General features: G+C 48.5%; 1 protein-coding gene across 2 annotated transcripts in view; it reads left to right on the forward strand.

The window, feature by feature from the left end:
* Positions 1-12,343, forward strand: part of COL4A1 (collagen type IV alpha 1 chain) — a 157,149-nt gene that overhangs the window by 125,744 nt on the left and 19,062 nt on the right. For both annotated transcript variants that reach the window (XM_055244660.2, XM_055244661.2), the window contains exons 30-43: positions 449-599; positions 834-947; positions 1,639-1,806; positions 1,936-2,025; positions 2,834-2,986; positions 3,146-3,244; positions 3,357-3,446; positions 4,468-4,607; positions 5,076-5,202; positions 5,298-5,378; positions 5,826-5,924; positions 7,063-7,113; positions 9,087-9,272; positions 10,594-10,727. In XM_055244660.2, the coding sequence (XP_055100635.2) occupies positions 449-599; positions 834-947; positions 1,639-1,806; positions 1,936-2,025; positions 2,834-2,986; positions 3,146-3,244; positions 3,357-3,446; positions 4,468-4,607; positions 5,076-5,202; positions 5,298-5,378; positions 5,826-5,924; positions 7,063-7,113; positions 9,087-9,272; positions 10,594-10,727 (1,683 nt within the window). The remainder of the gene's footprint in view (positions 1-448; positions 600-833; positions 948-1,638; positions 1,807-1,935; positions 2,026-2,833; positions 2,987-3,145; positions 3,245-3,356; positions 3,447-4,467; positions 4,608-5,075; positions 5,203-5,297; positions 5,379-5,825; positions 5,925-7,062; positions 7,114-9,086; positions 9,273-10,593; positions 10,728-12,343) is intronic.

The following is a 12,343-nucleotide window of genomic DNA, read 5'->3' on the forward strand; positions in this document are numbered from 1 at the left end:
ACCAAAAAACTAAATAGCTGGTGTCCATGCTAGCCCTGGAACCTTGCCATCTCTTAGGAAGAACTCCCTTAACTACTCACAAATCATATTTGGCATTTTACCGGTTACTTAGGGCCAGCGCTTTGTCACAGGCACCAGGCTGCAGAGTTGAGGGGACAAGCTCAGGTCAGAAGACTTGAGAAGAATGTCATTTATCCGTGGGGAGCCTTGCTTTTCCTCCTTTGAAAAATGAAAACAATAAAAGTTACCCACCTATGGGGCTTGTGGTGAGACTGAAAAGATGTAATAGGTGTGAGGAAACTTTGCAAATGCTTGAAAAGCGTTGAGCAGATCATATTCTTACTAAATGCACTGGCAGTATCTGTTAAGTCTTCACTTATGCTATTGGTTTGATAGAAATATTGACTTTGCAAATCAATTTGCTTCTCTGTGCTTTGGGGATTTTCAGGGAGAGCCTGGAGTTGGTCTGCCGGGACTCAAAGGTTTGCCAGGTCTTCCAGGCATTCCTGGCACACCTGGGGAGAAGGGGAGCATTGGGGTACCAGGCGTTCCTGGAGAACACGGAGTGATCGGACCCCCTGGGCTTCAGGGGATCAGAGGTAACTTCTTGCAGATCAGTCTGGATGGTTTTGAGGACGGGATATGCTTATTTTTGCATTCCCAGAACCCCTACCGAGTATATTTGATATGTATTTGTTGAATGAACGACGCAAATCCTAGAGGCCTAGAGCTCGTGGCTTTTCATTGCTGGGGCCATTCGTGTGTGTGGGTGTCCTAGGCCGGGAAACGTGCCACTGCTCCTGTGCAGCTTATTCTCAATTTTTCTTCTCCAGGTGAACCGGGACCTCCTGGATTGCCAGGCTCCGTGGGGTCTCCAGGAGTTCCAGGAATAGGCCCCCCTGGAGCTAGGGGTCCCCCCGGAGGACAAGGACCACCGGGGTTGTCAGGTGAGTGACATGCTTCTAGAATTATCCGTTCCCAAAAGCATGCTTTTCTGAAGCATGGGGGATGAGGCTGGGGTCCCTATGAAGGGAAGCTTAGCACAATGTATGAGATAAAAAGAGAAAAAAATAAAACTCGAGTTTGTGAAAATAGGTTTGATTGTTTGCTTAAATGTAGTTCCAGATTTTTTTCCCACCCACTGAGATTATGTGCCAAACAAAGAGACCTTTCCTTTATTGTATACTCAATCACGTTTTACATTTTAATCTAACTGATGTCTCTATATTATCGTTCCATAGGAGGGTTAATTAGTGGTGGATAATTTAAACTAATTGAGTCCATGTCTAGAACCTAGCTTTGCCTTTGATCATAATAATCATAGAATTATGGTGGTGCATGGAAATTAGAGCAAAACTAGCCCTAGTCCTAAATACCGCGACAAGGCAGTGGTGGTGCTTAGGGTGGCATTGCTGACTCTCAATGACAGGAAAGGGGGGTGCTTTTCTTTTAGAACAAGAGCCATTTGATTATCCTGATGACCCCAAACACCAACACCTAACAGATGATCCATTCAAGCTCCCAGTGTGGGCATGTTCACAGGCTTTCTGCAGAAAGTCATAGTTAAACAGAGCACTGTACATTGTAGATCATTCTGTAAATTCTGCTAAAAGTTATTTGCGTTTCACCCAACTGCAGGCCCTCCTGGAATAAAAGGAGAGAAGGGTTTCCCCGGATTCCCTGGACTGGACATGCCGGGCCCTAAAGGAGATAAAGGGTCTCAAGGACTTCCTGGCATAACGGGACAGTCAGGGCTCCCTGGCCTTCCTGGACAGCAGGGGGCTCCTGGGATTCCTGGGTTTCCAGGTAAGAAGTAACTTCTGCCTGGATCCATCATGAGGACATGGGCCTCACCTTATTCTTTTTATGATGCTTCGCATTTACTGTCAGCATTCAGAGCAAGGAAATGTTCACAGTCCTTTCCTTTGGCCACAGGTTCCAAGGGAGAAATGGGCGTCATGGGGACCCCCGGGCAGCCGGGCTCACCAGGACCAGTGGGTGCTCCGGGATTACCGGGTGAAAAAGGTAGGGGAGCTGATAACCCTAGAAGCTCATCTTGTGTGTATTTCTCGATGCCACTTGGGAAATTCCCAAGTTGTCGTAGATCGTATTTCACTTTAAGACGCCCACAAAAGAAGTTAAGAACATCAAGCAGAAGGCTGGGAGACCCCCTTCTTCCAGTAGGATTCCTGGTGCTCAGTGCACGTGGGGTTGAAACTGTGCTCTGCCAAGCAAATCAGAAAGAAGTTGGGCTTTCCTTCTTGGCACAGATGAGATTCTTCTTGTGGGAAATGGTGGAATCTTCAGCCACGCCAAGATACAGGGACCGAGTCCTTAGACTCAGATTAACAACCTGCACGAGTTTACAAGGCTTCATCTTTATTTCTTATCTTGTTATTTGAAGTTGTTCCAAAATAATGTCTTTTACAAAGAAATACTGTAAATAATGACACATGAAAAGGTCATTTGTTTTGTAGAATGATAAAATTCCTGTTCTATTATTTTGTATAGAACTGAGGGGCACTATGAATAAGAGTGATAAAGATATGTAGGAAGGAGAGAAATGTTAAGTTATCTAAACCTGAAAGCCAAGTCACATGCATTAGAGTTATTAGCGAATAATGAATTGTAGAAAATGGATTTTTACTGCTCATTTACCTGGGGTTGGATTCTTCTGTGTCTCAGACACTGGCCATTAATGCCATTTTGGACAAGTTATTAGTGCTTTGTAGCCTCTTTGCCAGCTGCTCTCCCAGTCAACAAGAACGTGAGCCTTATGAGTACCTCTGCGACACGGACCCAGGCTCACTGGTGCCTTCTCTTTCCTCTGCAGGGGACCATGGCTTTCCGGGCTCCTCAGGACCCAGGGGAGACCCTGGCTTGAAAGGTGATAAGGGGGATGTCGGTCTCCCTGGCAAGCCTGGCTCCATGGATAAGGTGGACATGGGCAGCATGAAGGGCCAGAAGGGAGACCAAGGAGAGAAAGGCAAGTCCAGGAGGCTTCTCATGGCCAAGCTCGGAACCACAATGTGCCTTTCCTGGGTTATCGGGTCCTCCAAAAATAATACCAGACCAACCTGCGTTTCTGCAGCAACTTGCTTGCGAGCAAATGTGGGTCATTGCTATTTTCTTCTCTGATATGTAGGACAAATTGGACCAATTGGTGAGAAGGGATCCCGAGGAGACCCTGGGACCCCAGGAGTGCCTGGAAAGGACGGGCAGGCAGGACAGCCTGGGCAGCCAGGTACGTTGTGGAGCCCCGGTCCCCAGTGTGGCAAGGGCTCGGGATGAGGCCTGTGTTCCCCAGCTCTTTCTGTAGATGCCGACCTTCCAGATTGCTTTCTTTATGGTTCTAGGACCTAAAGGTGATCCAGGTATAAGTGGAACCCCAGGTGCTCCAGGACTTCCGGGACCAAAAGGGTCTGTTGGTGGAATGGGCTTGCCAGGTAAACTGGATTTAGAAGCGGGTTCTCTAGCAGGTGTGCGTGTGGTACTGGTAGGGCATGTCTGCAGAATGAGATCCTCTTCAGCTGAGGTGGACAGAATCCAGGCACGTGTGTCTTTCACATGAATTCACATCCCCAGCTCTGAATGGTCTCTGCTCAGGGATGGATGGCATTTGGCTGACAGAATGGCCATCGCTAGGAAAACTCACAATCTAATGGAATAAAACATGGGCTGTATACAGTCAACTTTTGATGATCTCCAAGTGACCATCCCCTTGGCTAGGATCTCCCTAAGAGACGTCGGCTTCTCCATCCAGGCTTGTCGGCCTGAGGAGCTCATGGCTCCACAGCCCTCCGTGTTAGTTCAGAAGAATTCTCTGGACTCCTCTGCTCCAATCCCGGACAAGCCTTAATGCTTTGCCATCAATGTCTATTGTAGTGAGAGCAGCCGAGAAGAGGAGGAGAGTGCGGGAAGGGCTGGGTAGTGATGGTCCTCAGAGCTCACTCAGAAAGGGGGAGGGTTCAGATGGGAAGCCCATCTCTCCATCTCCTCCTGAGTCTTGACCAGGTGCTGTTATCACTTTAATTAAAATATAAACATCTAGGTTGCTGGTCATGCCTATGCGTGAATAAGCCTGGCTACCAGCATGCCTCACAGAACCGAGTGTGCACAGACTCCTGCCCGCCCACCTCATAGTCTCTGTGATGGCTGGCTAATGAGAGCTGGCTGTATAATAAAGAACATAAGATCCATTTTTATTCTGTTGAGAAAGTGAATATTCTAGGCAGTTAATGTATTTCTTCCCTGTCTTATAACATGACGGTCTTAAAGGATGGGAGAGACATTCCATAGCGTGGCTGTGATGTGATCTGGGTGACGTGTTCTGGGTCATGAGCCGATTGATACATGCGGGATTTGTATGCTTGTATCTCATTCTTGGCTGGCTGTGGAGGCACTTTTTCCTTTGTAATACCAGCACTAGCTAAGCCCAAATCAAGCTGCAATTATTTGTGTTTATAGGAACACCTGGAGAGAAAGGCGTGCCTGGCATCCCTGGCCCACAAGGTTCACCTGGCTTACCTGGAGACAAAGGTGCAAAAGGAGAGAAAGGGCAGGCAGGCCCACCTGGCATAGGCATCCCAGGGCTGCCTGGTGAAAAGGTAACCAGCGCTCTGCATGGAAAGGTCCCCTTCTCCCAGCTCAGTGGAGATGCTGTCTGAGAAATGTTCAGTACATATCTCAGCACACTCAGTGAGCCAGAACACACAGGGAGTCCCACAAGGCAGCACAAGCCGCCTCTCCTTCCCCTTGTATCCACTACCTCTCCCCCAAGGAAGAATCTAGAGACTGGTGAGAGGCTAAGGTGGGAGACAGCTGTCACCGGGAGAAAACAGAGAGGATGGAGGGCAAAGAGGGGTGGCAAGGAGAAACCAGATGGTTGGCTCTGCTGCACTTAAGTTTTCCTCACCATTCAGAAGTGGACTTTGATTCTTTGATGAGAAATCTGGAAATGGAGTTTTGCAATGCAATACTCATTGCACCAAAATGTATACCATTATCTATAACATGCCTACAGATACATGCCCGTGGACAAATGTAAAGTTAATATGCCTGACTTTTACTTGCAGGGAGATCAAGGGATAGCGGGTTTCCCAGGAAGCCCTGGAGAGAAGGGAGAAAAAGGAAGCATTGGGATCCCAGGAATGCCAGGGTCTCCAGGCCTTAAAGGGTCTCCCGGGAGTGTTGGCTATCCAGGTAGGTGAGGGGGCCTTCTCTTGGACTTGGGGATCTAAGAAATCAAAGAAAAGCCCAAACTTATGGATGTTCTGGTGTTTTGTTTTTTTCTTTAGGAAGCCCTGGGCTGCCTGGAGAAAAAGGTGACAAAGGCCTCCCAGGATTGGATGGCATCCCTGGTGTCAAAGGAGAAGCAGGTAGAGGGCCCTCTTTGGGACACAGCCCGGGCACACACAGAACAGTGGCCAGGGGATGGGAGGCTCCAAGGAGTTCCCATCACAGACGGGGAGCAGGGAGGCCAGCTGTCCTATCTCCCATTTTCAGATGGGCAAACTGAGTCTAGTGCAGATTATGGGGTCTTTCTGAGGTCTTGTCACTAGCAGGATCTAGGACCTAAATGTCCAAACTGTTTTTGTAGCTATCATGGAGTTTTTGTCACCAGCTTTTGAGGGTCAGGGTTTGGTGATGTTGCTGAAAGCATGCAGGGTCTTTTCTGAAGAGAAGTCAGAACTGACTTCAGGAGAACCAGGTGTGCTTGGGAGGGAACAGCTCCCTTAAAGGATGTCAGCAAAGGGCCATTTTGTGTGGCAGCTAGGGTGCTGTGAGAGGTTATGCGAGTGTCTGATGTGACTTTTCTCTTTGAGGTCTTCCTGGGACGCCTGGCCCCACAGGCCCAGCTGGCCAGAAAGGGGAGCCAGGCAGTGACGGAATCCCGGGGTCAGCAGGAGAGAAGGGTGAACCAGGTATGGCCCAGTGCCCCATTCCCTATCAGAATCAGCAGCATCCACTCCCAGAGACCTGCAGACTGCCTGTGTTCAGTGAGCAAAGCTGGGCACAAAGTGGCCCCTAGACTGCACATCCCTGCAACTACTTAAACACTGATGTGGATGTGTGGAGTAGAGTGGGATGAGAGGAGGGGAAGAAGAGAAGGGGGATTTATTATCCCATAAATACTTAGGGCATCTTCCCCTAAAATAACCTGAGCTCTCAGTGGTGAGTCAGAGACACGTAAAATACCTGCTGTTAGAACACTTTCCATTTCCCTTGTGGTTGCTATGACAAAACAAAGCAAAGCAAAACAAAACTCTTTTCTTTGCCCAGCATTTCCCCATTTGAGGGGAAATGGTTGGAAATATTGGTTGGTCCCTGAGTCTGCCCCTATCACTGGTGGGCTTTAACTTGGCCATAACTTGGACAAAAGTACAGGTGTGATGATGACAATCACATACACAGTAATACTCGTATTTAATGCAAGAGAGAGATAAACACACCATTTGAAGCAGGTTACCCCTGACTTGGGAGGACACTGGGAGGACCACCAAGAGCTTCCACAGCTATTGGTGCTGGCCTCTTTCTTAAGTTCATTTTTTTCATTCCATAACTTTATATTATATACATTTGTTTTTCTATACAAACAATTCATAAAAATACCTCTGCACTCCTTTCCGCCAGTTTGAATCTTCCCTCAAGCCCTTTGCTGACGTTGGTCATCTCCCCAGCATCTGCTGCCCCAAATCTCTTTGGCTCTCCCCACCTCCCTGAGAATAGCAATTAGCGGGTGGTTGTCTGATAATCCCATTTGCTCATCTCCAGATGGCAGCAGGAAACAAATACTCATTTGCACAGATCATTTGTGCTAAATGCCATGATGGTTCTGAGCTGAAAGGTACTTAGGAAAAAGTACTAAATTAGGAACATCCAGTCAAGGGTATCTTATAAAACTGTAGGAATATCATTTTATTACAAGGGTGCAATTAACTAATATCTATGTACTCCACAAATATACATAGTATTATTGCAGAGTTGATAGTGCTGCGTGTTGTACCTGCAGATGGATTGTTTAAGTAAAGAGAAACATTGCATTTTACCCTCATCTTATAGGTCTACCAGGAAGAGGATTCCCAGGGTTTCCAGGGGCCAAAGGAGACAAAGGTAATCTTTGCTCACTGTGCTCTTCCTTTTCAACCAACTGCTGCTGCCTGATTAGCAGAACAAAGGGCAGTGTCTTCAGAGTGAAGCCCCATCCCTGTTGGCCAGGCAGCAACTGGATGGAGGATGGGTGCTGGGCCCAGAGGGCAATGCCTGCAAGACACATATGGTTCCCTTCTAATTAATGGATCAAAATGGCTTGCAGTACACTCATGATCAGAATTATCTTTTACTTGGACTAATTTTATAAAAATCCAGCAGAGAGGGGAGACCCCTGTCATTTTTATGCCTAGAAGGTCATCAGAATATTGAAATTCTGACTTTCTAGAACTAGTTATACTTACATGAATGCAGGACAGTATGTAGCACACGCCATGAGACAAAAACATGCCCTGCACAGCTATGATGTGCCAGTACTAAGTGCAGCTGAGAGGTGGCCAGGAGCTTGGGAAGGCAGTCTCTTCTCTCAGAGAGCTGAGCATTTCATGGGAAAGCAAAGAGGACACAGAAAATACAAGGCATGTGAGCCACACGACACTGAAGAGAAGCCACAGGTGGCCGTAGCCAGGAGCTCACACACAGCATCCATAGGCATGCTTATGACAGGTGGCTGGGCTGCCTGAGTGATCCCACTCAGTGGGAGGATTCAGAAAGCCCTGGAAGACCTTGGACTTCAGCTGAGAAGGAGCAGGGGCACGGAGGTGCTGTTTCTCCCACCCCCTGGTTCTCCCCGAGACCAGCCCAGAGTGTTCCCTTGGCAGGCGTGTGGTCTGACACTGGGAACCCCTGGGTTGAGAAGGATGGCCTGGTGCCGGGTGGGCTGCCTTGGGAATGGACACTTCCCTCTCCCTTAACTCACAGACTCCCTCAAACACAGAGCCCCTTGCAAATGCACCTGCTCAAGGGGTCACTGTGGGCTGTTCCCGCCCTGCCTTTCCTACCTGCACACTCCTTCCGACATGCTGCACTGCCCTTGCACAAACTCTGCACAGCACCTTGCGTGTTCCACTCATTGCTGTGTGAAATAGCAGGGAGAATCCCCAGGAGAAGAGAATCCCAAATGACCACCTTAGGTCTTGACCCTATTTCATTCCCTTTGCCTTTGTTTTGGAAATAACCTTAGAATTTTGGCATTTTTATTGGTAAGATTTGGATAATATGTTTAAAACCAAACATGGAATTTTTTTTTCCCTACAAGCTGATACTTTTTAATTTTTTAAACCTGCCCTATTGAAGTTTAACTGACAGGTAATAAACTACAAATACTTAAAGTGTACAGTTTGATAAGGCTGACATAGGTCTACACCATGAAAACATCCCCACATTCTAGATAGCAAGCAAAGCCTTCCCCCAAAAGTCTTCTCCGTGGCTTCATAATCCCCCCGTCCTGCCCTCTCCCCGGTCCCCAAGCAACCGTCCATCTGCCTTCTGGTCCTCTAGGTTAGTTTGCATTTTCTGGCAGTTTACAAAAATAAAACCACACACTTTGTAGTCTTTTCAGCCTGACTACTCTCCCATGACATAATTAGTTTGAGATCCAGCCCAGTGGTTGCTCACTTCTTTCTATGGCTGAGTAGTGTCCCACTGTATGGATATAACATGATTGGCTTGTCCAGCCCATTCATGTGCTGATGGAGTGAGGCTTTCGTTTAGCAGTGCAGTTGCTGCAGATGTCTCTAAACACAATTCAGATGCCTTTGCCATAGAACACGTCTTTTAAGAAGTATGAAAATGATAGCCGGGTTCCTAGCATTCTGAGCTCTTTTTCCAGCCAGGCCATGGTCGGATTCTAGTGTGTTATTAAAGAGAAAGAGGGATCGGAGCCCTTGCTGCAGTTTCCCCTGGTGTCCCTGGAAGCCCCCTCTGAGCAGCACCTGCAGGATGAGGCACGCCTCCTCCCATCTCTGCCGTCCACGCTGGAGATTACTCTTCTGCTGCTGCATTTCCCATCACCTCAAACTGTTTTTCTTGTTTAGGTTCAAAGGGTGAGGTGGGTTTCCCAGGATTAGCCGGGAGCCCAGGAATTCCTGGATCCAAAGGAGAGCAAGGATTCATGGGTCCCCCGGGGCCCCAGGGTCAGCCAGGGTTACCGGGATCCCCAGGCCATGCCACGGAGGGGCCCAAAGGAGACCGCGGACCTCAGGGCCAGCCTGGCCTGCCAGGTAAGGGCATCTCACCAGGGGCCAGGGCTGGGGACTGGGACAGAATTCACAAAAGGAAATAGTGTAAAAGAAATAGTTAAATTCTCAATTGAGCTTTTTTATTTAGAAGTCTGCAGCATTTATTACAGCTTGAAATTGTGTTTGGCCTCCATTGAGTCAAAGCTTTTCTTGTATCCTTTCCGTCAAGGAATTTAAGTTAATTAGGGAGATGCAAGAAAGGAAATGATTGGACAAGTGTGGACGCATGCCCCATCAGTGGCGTCTGACTTAAACCAGCGCAGCACTTGGGCCCACTTGTGGGTTCTGACAAAGACCCCTGTAGGGGTAGCACAGGTGCCCAGGCACCACTCACCACAGGCCATTTTGGACACAGAGACAGTGGCATTTCTATGTCTGTCATTCCTTCCTTCCTTCCTTCCTTCCTTCCTTCCTTCTTCCCTCCTTCCTTCCTTCCTCCCTTCCTCCCTCCTTCCCCCCTTCCCCTCCCCTCCCCTCCCTTCCTTCCGCACTCCCTCCCTTCCTCCCTCCTTCGCCCCTTCTCTCCCTCCCTCCCTTCCTCCCTCCTTCGCCCCTTCCCCTCCCTCCCCTCCCCTCCCCCTCCCTCCCTCCCTCCCTTCCTTCCTTCCTCCCTCCCTCCCTCCCTTCCTTCCTTCCTCCCTCCCTCCCTTCCTCCCTCCTTCCCCCTTCCCCTCCCCTCCCCTCCCCTCCTCTCCCTTCCTTCCTTCCTCCCTCCCTCCCCCTTCCCCTCCCCTCCCCTCCCCTCCCCTCCCCTCCTCTCCCTTCCTTCCTTCCTCCCTCCCTCCCTTCCTCCCTTCTTCGCCCCTTCCCCTCCCCTTCCCTCCCCTCCCCTCCTCTTTCCCTTCCTTCCTTCCTTCCTCTCTCCCTCTCTCCCTCCCTTCCTTACTCCTTACCTTCCTCCCTCCTTCCCCCCTTCCCCTCCCCTTCCCTCCCCTCCCCTCCCCTCCTCCCTTCCTCCCTCCCTCCCTTCCTCCCTCCCTCCCTCCTGTCCTTCCCAGACCTGCCTCAATTTCTGTCTCAAGGGTTCACACTGTTGGTCCAGTGTTGTATCAGAGACAATGGTGTTTCTATTCCCTCCCTGCCTCCCTTGCTCCCTCCCTCCCTTGCTCCCTCCCTCCTTCCTTCCTTCCTTCCATCCTTCCTTCCTTCCTTGACCTGCCTCGATTTCTGTCTCAGGGGGTCTCACTGTTGGTCCAGTGTTGTATCAGTGAGCGGCCGTGGGTGGCAGTATTGATAGCCCCATAGCCCAGGGACACGTGTGCATATTTAACCCCAAATATGTGGCTTTCTTCTCTCCCATTAGGACTTCCGGGACCCATGGGGCCTCCAGGGCTTCCTGGGATTGATGGAGTTAAAGGTGACAAAGGAAATCCAGGCTGGCCAGGAGCACCCGGTGTCCCAGGGCCCAAGGGAGACCCTGGATTCCAGGGCATGCCTGTGAGTTATTGATTTGTAGATTTTTATTTTTAAAGGAGTCTTTTCTGGCCACAAGTATTCATATGTGTCTATGTGTGTATGTACTGTGTGTATGTATATATATATATATATGTGTGTGTGTGTGTGTGTGTGTTACACTCCCACATCCCCACTAAATCAGTTCTTTCTTTCTTTCTTGCCAGTAACCCACATCTTTATTGGCATCAGAGTAGGAAACTATTGTAACGTTTTTTTACAATCCAGTTTTCCAAGAACCATAAAAGGGAAATGTTATACTGCTGGAAATTATGGCTCAGTGCCTAAATTGAAGACCTACTTACAAACTCAGTGTAAAAAGCAAGCCAATGTTGTTTTGCAGAGAACAATTCTGTAAAACTAGCCCAGCCATCTCTTACGATTGGCAGGAGGACTGGGAATTGCAGTTGAACAGTTCAAGTCATAAAAGATAACCAGTAATATTCCATCTCTCTTTACTGACCTGATCCAGATACAGAGTCTAAGTGGTGACTTAGACAAGCCTTCAGAGGAGCACATCTCAGGGTGCAATAAGTGACCAGCAGCCTTGTGTGTTTGTGTGTGTGTGTGTGAGAGAGAGAGACTTAACTTTGGCTCTTTGCTGCACCTGAATATATAGCCCTTCTTAGTGGTGGTCATGGATCTTTGGTTTGATTTTTAGCTTAACCACATCCATGGCTGAAGGACTGTGTTTACGTGGCTCGCTCATTCAAATAGCTGGATTAGCAGAGCTTTATTCTCTGTGTCTGTCTCTCTGTTTCCTGTGTCTGTCTCCATCTGTCTGTCTGTCTGTGTCTCTCTCTCTAACACACATTAGGAGAAAGAGTATGTCAGGGGAGATCGGGAACAGGAGGGGTTTGAGACAGACCTCTGCAGTTATGCTGGAGCAAGCCGGGTTATTCTGTAAGTCAACACATGTTCTCCCGTAAAGGGAAAGCTTTGAACTGCTCCTCAGCAGCAGAGACATATCTTAGAGTCATCAGACTCCTTTCTCAAGGATGGATACAGAATAGTTAAGCTTGCTGGGTGCAAAACAATACGTGGTGCTGATTTACTTCTGAACCAGTAAGTTATGAAATGCTTATAAATAATTACGCAGAACTGGCTATAAGGGGTAGCAACAGTCATGTTTACCCATTCCCTGTCCTCAAAGCTGTGTGCATATCTCCACAGTATAGCAAATGTGTATGTGAATGTATTTTCGGGCCCCTATTGCTATATTGCAGTTTTCCAGTAATGTAAGTGTAGGTAATTTGTCAAATATTTATGTATTCCCATTTTTATTCCTCAGTAACATAGAAATATACCTCATTCCCGGCTGGGCCTGGTAGCTCACGCCTGTAATCCCAGCACTTTGGGAGGCCGAGGTGGGCAGATCACCTGAGGTGTGGAGTTCGAGACCAGCCTGGCCAACATGGCAAAACCCTGTCTCTACTAAAAATGCACAAGTTAGCATGGTGGCTCATGCCTGTAATCCTAGCCACTTGGAAGGCTGAAGCAGGAGAATTGCTTGAACCTAGGAGGCAGAGATTGAAGTGAGCCGAGATGGCGCCACTGCACTCTAGCCTGGGTGACAGAGAGAGACTCTGTTTCAAAAAAAA

Source organism: Symphalangus syndactylus, chromosome 15 (assembly GCF_028878055.3).
Source record: "Symphalangus syndactylus isolate Jambi chromosome 15, NHGRI_mSymSyn1-v2.1_pri, whole genome shotgun sequence".
NCBI classification, from domain to species: domain Eukaryota; kingdom Metazoa; phylum Chordata; class Mammalia; order Primates; family Hylobatidae; genus Symphalangus; species Symphalangus syndactylus.